Source organism: Nomascus leucogenys, chromosome X (assembly GCF_006542625.1).
Source record: "Nomascus leucogenys isolate Asia chromosome X, Asia_NLE_v1, whole genome shotgun sequence".
Taxonomy (NCBI): Eukaryota; Metazoa; Chordata; class Mammalia; order Primates; family Hylobatidae; genus Nomascus; species Nomascus leucogenys.
Genome location: NC_044406.1, coordinates 38,056,679 through 38,069,828, shown reverse-complemented (window position 1 = coordinate 38,069,828; position 13,150 = coordinate 38,056,679). Strand labels below are relative to the sequence as shown.

At 45.2% G+C, this 13,150-nt stretch overlaps 1 protein-coding gene across 2 annotated transcripts in view; it reads right to left on the bottom strand.

Moving 5' to 3' along the window:
* Positions 1-4,545: 4,545 nt before the first annotated feature.
* The window catches only part of PHF8 (PHD finger protein 8), a 106,566-nt gene continuing 97,961 nt past the window's right edge, over positions 4,546-13,150 (bottom strand). For both annotated transcript variants that reach the window (XM_030806927.1, XM_012499107.2), the window contains 4 exons: positions 11,997-12,106; positions 8,055-8,391; positions 7,035-7,119; positions 4,546-5,925 (listed from right to left, as the gene is read on the bottom strand). In XM_030806927.1, coding sequence (XP_030662787.1) covers positions 5,847-5,925; positions 7,035-7,119; positions 8,055-8,391; positions 11,997-12,106 — 611 coding nt within the window. In that variant the 3' untranslated portion in view covers positions 4,546-5,846. The remainder of the gene's footprint in view (positions 5,926-7,034; positions 7,120-8,054; positions 8,392-11,996; positions 12,107-13,150) is intronic.

Genomic DNA, 13,150 nt, shown 5'->3' with positions numbered 1-13,150 from the left:
AGACTTGGTTTATACCTCATTACATCTTTTTTTTTTTTTTTTTTGAGACAGTTTTGCTCTTGTTGCCCAGGCTGGAGTGCAATGGCATGATCTCGGCTCACCGCAACCTCCGCCTCCCGGGTTCAAGCAATTCTCCTGCCTCAGCCTTCCGAGTAGCTCGGATTACAGGCATGCGCCACCACGCCCGGCTAATTTTTTGTATTTTTATTAGAGACAGGGTTTCTCCATGTTGGTCAGACTGGTCTCTAACTCCCGACCTCAGGTGATCTGCCCGCCTCGGCCTCCCAAAGTGCTGGGATTACAGGCATGAGCCACCGCGCCTGGCCCTAGACCTCATTACATCTTAACTGGAATCTTGCAATCAACTTCACACTGGCCTCCAGGTTAGCCCACTGCAGTCTCTCCTCACCCCAAGGATCGCCAGAGAGAATCTTCCAAAACATTGGACTTCCGTGATCCAGTCCCTGACCAACCACTTCAGCTTCATCCCTGACACTTGCTACCGTACTGCAGCCTGTACTCCAGCTCAACTCAAGGGCTTGTAGTTCCACTCACACACCAGGCTACTTTATGACTTTATAAGTTTGCTCATGCTGTTCCTTTTGCTTGGAATGCTTTTTTCCAACTCATCCTCTGCCCTCTTTGCCTGGTGAGTGCTCTTCAAACTTAATCCGGGCATTACATCTTCCCAGAAGCATTTCCTGCCACTCAAACTGGGTTCTGTCTCCTTTCATGCTCCCGTAGCACCTCAAACTTATTTGTAACATAGTATTTACCCACTATGATGTATGTGGGTTTCCATGTCTGTATACTAAACTACATACTCTTTGAAGATCAAGCTCTCCAATGGCATGCACAGGGTCTGATACAACAGGCTTTAATAAACGACTGTAGAACTGAACAATTGATACTGAACTGGCATGGATGGCACTCTGGAAACTTCCAACAACTTTGTGTCATAGATTTGGTTATCTCCACTACAGTTTAAGGACCACCACTCCTATTGACTCAGCCATCTCCCTATGTTTCTCAACCACCACCTCCCTCATGAAGCCAACTCAATTTCCTGCCCCAGTTTGGAATATTCTCCCTAATTCCTTAAAGGTTCACTTTCTCTGTACTTCGAGATTCTAGGTGTTGGGCAACTTTTGACTGGGAAAAATTAAACTACGTTTGCTGATCACCTGAGTGCCAGACATTGAATTTTCATATACAAATATATATATGTGTGTGTGTGTATATACATATATATATATACATATATATATTTTAGTTCAAAGCCAGACAGAACTAAGAATTTTCTTTAAAGGCGCTAGCTAATATAATTCCTCCCAAGAATCCTGTGAAGTAGGGATCATATTTTCATTTCACGGATGACAAAACTGAGGCAAGGAAATATAAAGCAACCAGTTCAAGATCATATAGGAAGCAGAGCTGCAATATAATCACTGTTCTTCTCAACTCCGAGGCACATCCTCTTTCCACCACATCCCATTGTCTCCAGGTTGGGCCAGGTTCTGGAAAGCGTTGAGAGCCAGAGGGTGTAATAAGCAGTTGGAAGTCATGAAGTGTTCTTAAGCAGCGGATGATGAAAATAGAACTCTGGGGAGATACTCCTGAAAGGTTGTGTATGACAGAATTTAGTGTGAGGGAGGCTTACTGGACTCCTGACAAGGAAAATACAAAATGGGTACTGTAACTCTCTTAACACATTCATTGGTGAGTGCTGGCATTACGATGGGGTCCCATGGAAAACGAGAGGGTCTGAGGTTATTTTGAGAATTAAAAAGCTGAAGGGGATATAGGAGTCCATCTTCTGTCTCTTGGGTTGAGTGGCCGACCTCATGGTCTGCCCCCTGGAAATGGCCTGGGATTTCTGCCTTTTATGGGATGTAGTCCAGGAAAAGGTCCAAGTTGACTGGACAGTTGGGTGAAGGTTTCCTTAGGAAAGTGGCATTCGATGGGACACTAGATGAGATGGTGCCGTCCCCATCTCTCCTTCAGTAGCTTCCAAACTAGCTTTCCTGACTTCAGTCTCTCCCCGTCTTCACCCACCTCCAAAGGGATCCTTTTCACATTTTTTTTCCTTCCTTTTTGTGGAGAATGGGGTCTCACTATATTGCCCAGGCAGGTCTCGAACTCCTGGGCTCAAACTATCCTCCCGCCTCTGCCTCCCTGAGAGCTGGGATTACAGGCATGAGCCACCGCGCCCGGCCCAAAGGGATCCTTTTTAAACGCCAAGTTGGATCATGTGATTTTCTGCTTAAAACCCTTTAAAGGTTCTCTGCCATTCTTGGGATAAAGTAAGTTCTTTTGACAAACATCAAAATTACATGTCCTCCATAATCTGGGATTTTAAAATAAATATTATGCCTAAAAACTATCCAATTATGATCATATGCCTTCTCAAACTACATATTCCCTCTTGGGGATTGTGCTGATGTTCCCCCAGGTGAGTCCCAGCTGCAGTTTACAATATTGTTGACCTATATGTACACACACACACACACACACACACACACACCCCAACCTGTTTTTATTCAAGCTACTGCTTCGGCTTGGACTACTCTCCCATTTTTCTTTGCCAGACCAACTAATTGCTTTTCATCTTTCAGCTCAGGCACCACCCAATAGGAAGGCTTCCCCAATCTCCTTGCTTCTCTAGGATGGATTCCCTGCTCATCTCTATCAATGTGCTGTACCATATAATGCTCCTCTCCTCCATTCAACTTACTGGAGGGCAAGTGCCATTTCAGTTAAGTTGGTGTGTATGGAGTCCTGGTGAAGGGGTCTGTGTAGTTGAGGCAAGGGAAACAACATGAGATAGCAGAACTGGGAATCTGCACTCAGGACAAGTTAGGGCTAGAGGATTCGGTTTGGGAATTAACAGCATCCAGAAAGTTTAGGGGCAACCAAGCTTCTAGAGGGCTTCATAGTTAATTCCATCTTGCAAATGTAGAAACTGAGACACAGACAAGCAGTTTCTCCCAAATTACCTGGTTAGTCATTGAGAAGGAGGGCTCTTTAGCCACAAGTCCTGTGCACTTTTCCACTCCATACCGGAAAGGGGGATGACAGAAGTTGGGTGCCTCGTTTCCCTCCCAATTTTGAGACAGGAACCTCTGAACTGCTGGCACCTCCTGCCTGGACTGAGGAATAAGGTGACCAAGATTCTAACTTATCCTCTAATCTGAGGCTGGTAAAAACAAAGCACAAAACAGTGCTTTGTCCCTTGACTGAGGAAGGTGGGGTGGGAATTGGTGACAAAAATAACCCAGCCCACCATTCCTGCAAAGGCTTTAAAATCCTTCTTTCCTGTTTCCTTTCTACCAGGAAATACAGTTCTCTATGCTTCAGACATGAACATTATCAAAACCCCACCTACTGCTGAGACAGACTGTGAGAACTGGAGGAGGTCATTTAACCAGTAGGTGCCAAAACCAGACAGCCTCACTCCAGACCCACAGAAGCAGAATCTCCAGGAGGAAGTAAATCTTGACTGGGTTCAAAATACTTTAATAGGTGACCCACAGACAGTAAGCAGCCTGCCCTGGCTCACCCACAGAGTCAGGGTGGTGGTGAATTTGAAACTGAGGCTCCCAAGATCACCCTGGGAGCTCTCCTTAGGAGATAACTCTCAATTCTGCACCTTGCACACAACAGAGGCTTAATAAAGATCTGTTGGGTGCTTGAGCCTCAAAAGATTTTCTAATATGGTGAAGGCAAAGAACATAAGTTTTGGAATCAGGCAGATCCTGCTGCAGAAGACCATTGGCAAACTTCAGTCTCCTTAACTGTAAAACAGGGCGAATATCTTCATGGGGTTTTTCAGTGAGGATTAAATGAGATATCCCTAAGTAAAATCCCTAGCCCAATGCCTGGCACCCAAAAGGCACTTAATAAATGATAGTGTTTTTATCAGTGAGAAGTGGTAGAACAGAGTGATAAGAACACCCATTCTGGAACCAGGTTGGTCCCAGAATTTTCATGTATGATACAGGAAGGTTACTTTGTTTCTTCGCTGGCAGGATGAGGGTGTTGGTGAGGATGAAATGAATCAATAAAGCATTAAGAGCAGTGCCTGGCACAAGAAAACAAGTGCGATAATTGTGAAAACAAGCTCTGATAATTACATTCTTCTAACCCTTGTACTGGCCCTAAGCACAGTAATCAAGTCCAGATTGTACAACAAGTGCATGGGAGACAGAGGGAAAGAAAAAAAAAAATCCCACATTCACAGAAAGAGGACACACTTGCAAAAGCAGTCTCTGGAAAGCCCTCCCATTGAACTTGTCAGGCCCCTTTGAATTATTGCACCCTTTCTTTTCTGCTCAGTCTGCTTCTGATGATCTACCTCAGGTGTGTGAAGTGTGTCCCTCTTGAGGGTGGGAATACCCTTCCCACTTCAAATATAAGGCTGAGCACCAGGGAAATGCCCGACAACTTGCTGAGGGAGAGACAGAGTACAAGGAGAAGGCAGCACTCCCGGACCCTGCACCACATCACCACCCTCACCACAGAAAAAAAGAATGCCAAGCAAAGCAATTGCCAAGATAAATCACTTTTATCTCTATAGGAAAGGGAGGATCTAAAAAAAATATAAATTACATTAGTAACACAACATAAGAAAAAGACAGGGGCAAAAACAACAGAGAAGTCTGAATGATGCTACTCTAACCTATTTATAAAAAGGCCCTGCATCAGAAATTCACAATCCTACCCACTTCTAAAAATATATTTAGACATGTACAGAAGCGGTGGGCTTGTTTTTAAATTGTTTGCTTTTTTTGTAAAAATATATTAAAGGTGAATAGAAATCCTCTCTCCCTTCCCCCTATCCAGCCCCCAGCTAGGGATCGGAGATCAGGGGTAACTATCTCACGGTGTTCTAAACCTTGATTACTAACACTCCCAACCCCTCCCCAACTCACTTCACTTAGAACCTGAAACATTAAAAAAAAACAAAAACAAAGACATCAGCCTCTTTGGAAAAGCATAACTCTGAGGGTAAACTTGCTTTTCATTGGAAACAACACAAAACAACAAACGGGGCTCCAAGAACCCAGCTAAGCTAAACGAAACCCAGTCAAACAGAGGCTGGGTTTCAGCTCCACAGAAAACTTCTAACAAAGAAACAGAGGGAGAAGGCCGGAATCGGGGGGATTTGCTAGCAATTAGCTGCCTTTGAAAGATCAAGAGGGGGTGTTAATGGACAAAAGGGCTGGGGACCTGATCTTGGTTACAGCAGTCACCGCATAGTCAGGCAGTTGCCTATACAGGGACAGAGGCTTCTCCTGCCCTCCCCTCACTACCCTCTGCTGCCTTGAAATCCCCAAAATAAGCAAAGCTGGGCAGAAACAGAGGGGAGGGGAGTAGGGACTCACGTGCTAGGGGGGAGGTAGCCAGGCTTTTTGCCTTTGGTGTGACTAGATGGAGAACTGCTTGGCCCCTGGGGGTCCCCAAGGTAGAGAAAGCAAATGGGCTAAAGGAACCCCTGATTCCAAGGAAGGAAAGTAGAGGCAGGGCTATGGAGAAAAGAAAGACAAACTGGAGATACAAAGATGACGAAGGAAGCCTCACAAATTCCCTGTGGCCTGCATGGTAGCTGTTAAATTCCCCAGAAGCACTGGGCAAGCTGGGGTGAGGTTGGAGTGGGTGGTACAGGTGGAAAGGGCAAGGGTACACTCCACTTGGGCAGTGCCAAATGGAGGTGGGGGGATGTTCTCCATCGAGTCCAGATTGCCAGTGAGGCAAGGTGGTGGGAGGTGGGGGCACTGTCTGGACAATGGAGACAATCCACGAAGGAAGGACAGGGGAAGGGAGGATCGGATGGATGGTCTGCTCCTTCACGGATGGGCGTCTCTTCTCTTCAGCTTGGGCTCGTGAATGGCCTGTCTGCATTCTGCTTGAACGATGACCTGTCGTCTGGAAGTGCAAAGGCCCAGGAGTGAAGATGTGAGTCCTGAGGTCTTCTTCAGACCAAGACCTCAGGTGGAGAAAGAAGCATGAAAAGTTCCCGATGGAGGACCCAGGTGTGGGCCGTCCCGCCACACCCTCCATAATGTCCAGGCTGTGCTCTGTGGTATAGGCGGAGCAAGCAGGCTGTAGGGCCAGGGTTATCTGCGTCATTGGCAGGTGCTTTCAGGTTTCTGGGAGATGGTTTTCCACCTGCCAGGGCCCAGCCACAGCCACAGCCACAGCCACGTGGATAATGTTCTACATGATTTCAAAATCCAGGCAAATCCCTGGAGCTCACCCTAAAACAAGTGGCCTCATGTGTAGCCAGCTAAAAGTAGCTTCCTCCAACAGGCTACAAAGCCATGGTCAAAGGCTTGGGCATCTGACCTCTCCCTACCTTGACAAGTGATAGGAATCACCTTTCTTCCAAAAGGTAAGTGAAGTTGGCATTTCGAGGCCACTTCTGGAAATGGCCCACAGTGGGGCAGGAAGGAGGCTCTAGGCCTTCCTCTTCATTTCCATGAAGCATTTGGCAAGAGGGGGCAGAGACCACAGCCTTCTCCCATGAGCAAGTCTGGAGGTGGGGCATATTCACTGGACTGGGGAAACGGGGCAAACAGAATGGGTGGAGGTGGGCAGGCTTCTGGATATAGGGCTAGAGTTGCAGAAAGTGTCAAGCACTGGGCTTCCCACTTCATGGCTCAGGCTCCTTCATACCTCTCCTCATCCTGCCTTCCAGCTCTAGCGGGGCATGAAGAGTAAAGAACAGACAAGGCAGGTGACAGGGGAGTGGTTTGGACGAGTAGAAAAGAGGGTTCTAGTCAGCTGGAAACCTCTCCCATTTACCTGCTACTCAGAGGTATGGAGAAGGCAGGCAGGATGCTCTAGTCAAAGTGGGGAAGGGAACTAGAAGGAGTCGGTGGAGGGGTCCGTGCCTTTGGTAAGTCCCAAGAAAGCAGGACAATGCACCTCAGCACCTTGTCCAGGGCAGATAGGATCCAGGAGTGCCCCAAGAGTTGACAACGGAGAAGGCAATGGGGGTAAAGGGGTGAGGGGTGGGACACAGGAGGGCTCACAGAAGTAGTTTGCCATTTCTGTGGATTTTCAGGATACGGCCGAGTCTCTGCTTTGCTGTGGCCAGGCCCTTTTTGGGACGCTTTCCTGTGGGGGAAGGGAAAAGTAAGCAAGGGCTTTGGCAAGGGCTTCAACACCAAATCTGGCACCAACTGCCCTCGGGCCACCTCCCCTTCCTGTTTCTCTACCCACAAAGTTTCTCCATCCTTATACCATATTGGGCAGGAAGCCCTCCTTAACTACTTCCAACCAACACCACATGCTTTGACTCTTCCTCCTATGACCTCCTGTAGCAGCAACAGAATCCCTGATTACAGTTTGTCTGGTTCTTTTTCTCCACTGATTACTCTGGTCCCAATCATTTTCCTCCCAAGATCCTGCAGGGAGGTAAATGTGCTTCCATACCCTCTTATCCTACCCATCAGGACTGGACAAGTGCCTGGTTAGTGATTAGAGCTCAGTGTCCCTGAAGTTGCCATCCCTAGGGCCTTGCTTCATTAGAAACTCTCATCTTCATCAGCCTTCAACATCATACCAACCTCCATGCCCTTGAGCTGCGTACTCTAGGGACTGGGCTTTGAGGACCAAAGTGAGGGAAAGGAAGGCTTGAGTCCTCTAACTCTTTATTGTCTCTGTCTCCCCACATTAAATCCTCTCCCATGTCCTATCTGACTGCCTCCATATTTGATCAGTTCATCTCCTCCCTCTCCATTCCCTCTGGCAGAGCCCCAGGTACTCTTCCTGCCTGCCTGAACTTGTATATGTGCCTCCTCCCTAGAGTTCCCATCTCTAACCCACCCTCTACCTCCTTCTGGCCACCAGAAGGATCTTTCAAAACTAAAACCTGATCTTGTCTGTACTTCAAATCAGTCAACATCTCTCCATGGCCCATAAGATCAAATCCAAGCACCTTAGGTTGGCCTTCAGTGTCCCTCCCTGGTATTGTCATCTACTAGAGCGCTTAGGATTTAGGGCAGGTGGCTCTAAGATCCTTTGGTTCTACAACCATATGGCCGTTGTACCTTGTCCTGCCTGATTGCTCTGGGAGCCAACTGAAGGGCGCCGCTGGGTCAAGAAGACACCGGGGGCCATAGGTGTGGTGCTGCGGTTTGCCTGGGCCATGCCAAAGGCATTGGGACGAGCGGTGTACTCATGGTCAGCGAGACTTCCTGACAGGGCCTCTTGTTTAGGCTCAGGAGGAGGCAGGGGTGAGGAGGAGGTGACAAGCTGTGGTGTTGCAGCCACAGTGGGGACTGGTACTGTCAGACTGAGATTGGAGTCTTGAGAGCGAGGCTGTTCTACCTCCTTCAGCAAAGGCTTCTTCTTGATATATTTCTTCTTTTGGGCCTTCTGTAGCTCCTGAAACACAAGCCAAGTAGGAGGAGAGATTCAGGAGTGAAGAAGACAAGTTCCCAGGAAAGGAACTAACTAGACAATGTCCAATATGGTTGTGCAATCTGCCACCCTCTCCCTTACCTGCACCAATCTAGCCTGGATGTACACACAGCACATACAGGCCTTCCAATACCTGAGATCATCTCTTTGTTATCATCCATCCTTAAGTCACCACTATCCCTTATTAGTACAGTGCCAAGAAAGCTGTAAATGAATTTGGAGACTAGGATTTTGGTCCTAGTGTTGCCACTAATGAGGTAGACCTTGGACACGTCTAATAATAATAACCAAATTTACATCAGCAGCTGAGACACTTTATATACCTTATCTCATTTAATCCTCATAACAGCCCTAAGAAGAAAAAATCCTAACTTTACATATGAGAAAATGGAGGTGCAGGGATATTAAGTAACTTGAGCCCAAAGCCTCACAGCTGAAAAGTAGTTGGGACCAGTATTTAACCAGGTATATCTGAAGAGACACCTTGTAAACTTCTCAAAGTGGAAAATCTGAGCATAGAAAGATTAGAAAGATTATTAGCTTTGGAATGAGATAAATCTGGTTCAAATCCAGGCTTGTGTCCCTAAATTGGTTGACTATGGTCAAACTGACTAACCTTTCTGAATCTCAGCTACCTCATCTATAAAACAGGTAAAATAATATCTGCTTTTTAGGATTTTTGAAAAGATTAAGTGATGACATAAAAATACACAGCACATAGTAGATATTCGACAAGTGGTTAATTATTATTCTATCTTCATCTCTTATAATGGCTTCTCTTCCTGTTGCTGGTCTTTTTCTTTTAACAGAGGGCTTGACAATCCTCCAGGTCATTGGGTCTAAAAGCCTCACTTTGGGGATGGGAATGACAAATAAGGAGTTGTGTCACTTCTCCCAATACCTTGTATCTCAACCATCCACTGCCCTATGGATCTACTATCCACTGCATAGTGGACACTTGTATAGTGGGCATCTGGAGCCCTGAGAACCTGGAAAGGTGGTGCTGAGAGCATGTAAATCACTTCACCTTCTGAAATTCTACCCAGCCACACAAACCAACTCAGTGATTACAGTTTTTTGCCTTCTCTTGGCAACACGAACCTACTCCTGCCTTCGGAAGATCTCACAGGCTGTGGCTACCACAGGCATTTCTGGGGTACAAGAATAATAATATTAGTAATACATGCCAACCACTCTTCTATAATTACTCATGTAATACTCGTAAATACCCAAGAAGTAAGAATTATAATCCCATTTGAAGGATGAAGAAACTGTGGCACAGAGAGGCTAAGTCATTTCCCTAAGGTTACAGGACCAGTAAGTGGTCAAACTGGGATTCACATCTAAGCCATTTGGCTTCAGAATCTCTTCCCTCAGCCAAACTGCTATTCTAACCATACCAGGAACTGCATTTCTGTCCCTTTTTCTCTCACTTAAATCCAGAATTACCTCTTCATATCTAGATCACTAGCCTAAATTTTGCTACCTTTGCTGCCAATCTCTTTCACATATAATTTATCCAGATACTCCCACAACTAGACCATCTTATGACAGAACCACTTTCACCTTGCCAATCCCCTTGCTCAAAAAGCTGTTAGCAGATCCCCGCCCAAGTTCAAACTCCCTGGCCTGACATTCATGATCTTCCACAGTCTGGCTGTTTACACTTAGCCAACCCATAATGATAATGATGAAAAGCTAACAGGCCTATAGTACTTACTCCATACCAACTGCCATTCTAAAAGAGCTTGTACATACATTACCTCATTTAATCCTAAAATGAAGTCTATGAGGAAATGAGGCAAAGAGAAATTAACTTGCCCAAATGGTAGAACTATTACGTAATTTAAATCCAAGCAGGCTGACTCTAGAATCCATTCTTATAACCATTACTTATTTTAACTAATTCCCCAACATGAAATCTCCAATACAGAAAGATCTGTTTCTTTCTTTCATTCATTCATTCACTCACCCACCCAACCCAATACTGACTAAACACATTTTCTGACCATAGTGGGGATACCAACTTAAATTAAATATATTCCCACTCTTGAAGTATTCATAGTTTAATAAGAAACACCAAAACATACATTTATGATTGTAAGTACCATGAGAGAATGTTGTAGAAGCATATAGAAAAAGGCCTCTGAAATAAAGTGGTGGTAGGTAGTACGAAGGGCTGTTAGGTAAGGCATCTGATAGGGTATGATTCTCAATGGGTAAAAGGAACATCTTGTGTAAAGGCACAAAAGCATGAGACAATCTGATATACTCACTGAGGGGACTATGAGTATTGCAGTGCAGTACGGCTGTATAAAGGGTGTGCATGAGGGGCTGGAAGGAGGTCAGGGAGATGACTAGAGACCAAATCAAGGGGACTTTAAGAGGGCTTTGTGTGCTATACCAAGGAATTCCCTTCTTCAAGAATGCCTCCCTGGCCCCTACCAGAAGCTTAGCTTGCAAAGCCCCTCCTCAATTTCAAAACCTCTTCTTTGAGGTAATCTCTGATCATCCCAAACAGAATTTAGCTCCATAAAAGGCACTAAGAGTAATTTTCACACCTTTACTTAGTTTATATTTATATAAAACAGTAGAACCCCCTTTTTCAAATTACAGCTTACACTGTATTGGGATATACATAAGAGACAGAAGTTCTGGTCAAAGAAGATTGCCAAAGATTTAAATACTATTTACATAGGATGTAATGACTGAACTGCATAAGCATTTATTTAAATAGAAAGTAATATGAAATTTGAAGTTAGAGGATATGAGTTTGAATTGTCTCCTCCATTTACTGGCTGTATTATCCTGAGTCAATTAATGACAGCTTCATTTTCTTCACCTATAAAATGATGAAAATATCACCTGTTGAACAAGGCTATTGGGCAGATAACATTACACATTATATACAGAAGCAACTAACAAAGCAGATGCTTAATAGCGCTCTAAGCTATAGGATATGGGATTAGCAGCTAACGGGATATTGATTACAAGATAACCAGAGAATTCATCTCCAAAGGCTCCTAAGCACATTACACACATTAAAGAACTTTTAAATGTAATGCTAGGAGGTGAACTTGATTCTAGTGAAGATCACTCTTTAGGACAAAAAAAAAATTAGTGGGTGAAGATTAAGATAATATTATTTCATAAAGAGGACAAGAAAAATTTCTAATCAACCAAATTCCAATACTGGTGGGTGGCTGAGAACTTGAGTGTACTCAGCTGAGTCACCCCCTCAGGGCTTCATATGAGAGCAAAGGAAGGATCTGGTCCTTCTCATCTGAGAGGTTTTTACACACCAAAAAAGGTAAGTTGGTTTTTCTCTGGCCTAATATTTTCTTTCATCCTAAATCATGTCAACTGTGTAACCTGTGGAAGTAGCTTATCATTGAGTTGGGATAAGAGGGATTTAAGAGGGGGCTGGGATACTGCCAAGGATAAAGATCAAAGGTTACTCAGTCCCCACTGAGACAAAGGTGGGATCCTATCAGCCTGCAGGTCTAAGTGTTGAGGCTCTAAGTCAAACGGCTATTAGTTGCAGGGTGACCTGGGGTGTCAGCACCTACCTGCTGGGCCAGCTTTGCAGCTGCTGCAGCCAAACCTGTCTCAATAGAGGCTACCCGGGTCCCCTCACGCACAGGACGGTCCTGCTTCGGCAGAGTTGGGGTCACACGGGCTGCAGGGGAAACAGGATGAGAAGGTGTCACTAAGACATTTATCTGAATGCTAGCCATATTCCCTACCTCCAAGCTCTCCAAAAGTAGTCTCATTGGTCTTCCTGCTTCTAGCTTTTTATGAAGCCAGATTTTGCTTACCATCACATAAGAACCTAATTCACCAATGCTCAAAGCACACACTGATTAAAGGATAAAGGTGAACCTCCCAGAGGGAAAAAGAAAAAAAATGTGAACCTCCTTTGGCTGGGCATGATGGTTCATGCCTGTAATCCCAATGCTCTGGGAGGCTGAGGTGGGACCCTGTCACTACAAAAAATTAAAAAGTTAGCCAGGTGTGGTGGCATGTGCCTGTAGTCCTAGCTACTTGGGAGGCTGAAGTGGGAGGACTGCTTGAGCCCAGGAGTTTGAGGTTACAGTGAGCTATGATTGTACCACTGCACTCTAGCCTGGGCAACAGAGTGAGACCCTGTCTCTAAAAATAAAACAATAAGCCAGGCCAGCTGCAGTGGCTCACACCTGTAATTCCAGCATTTTGGGAGGCTGAGGCAGGTGGATCACTTGTGGCCAGGAGTTCGAGACCAGCCTCGCCAACATGGCGAAAACTTCGTCTCTACTAAAAATACAAAAATTATCCGGGCATGGTGGTGCACGCCTGTAGTCCCAGCTGCTCAGGAGGCTGAGGCATGAGAATTGCTTGAGCCTGGAAGGCAGAGGTTGCAGTGAGCAGAGATTGCGTCACTGCACTCCAGCCTCGGCAACACAGTGAAACTCTGTCTCAAATAATAATAATAATAATAATAATAATAATAATAATAATAATAAAATAATAATAATAAAAATAAAAAGTTAATCCCCTGAACTGGCATTTAAGTTTGTCCCACATTCTGCTTCTGGCCCACTTACCTCTCCAACCTTATTTCCACATCCATATTCTCAGCTTCTCCAGACGGATGGCTTCCTTATTACATCTCCAGAGTGTGTACAGCTCATCCTCTCTCCCTATGCTTTCATCCTCACCATCCACACTACCTAGAGTACTATCT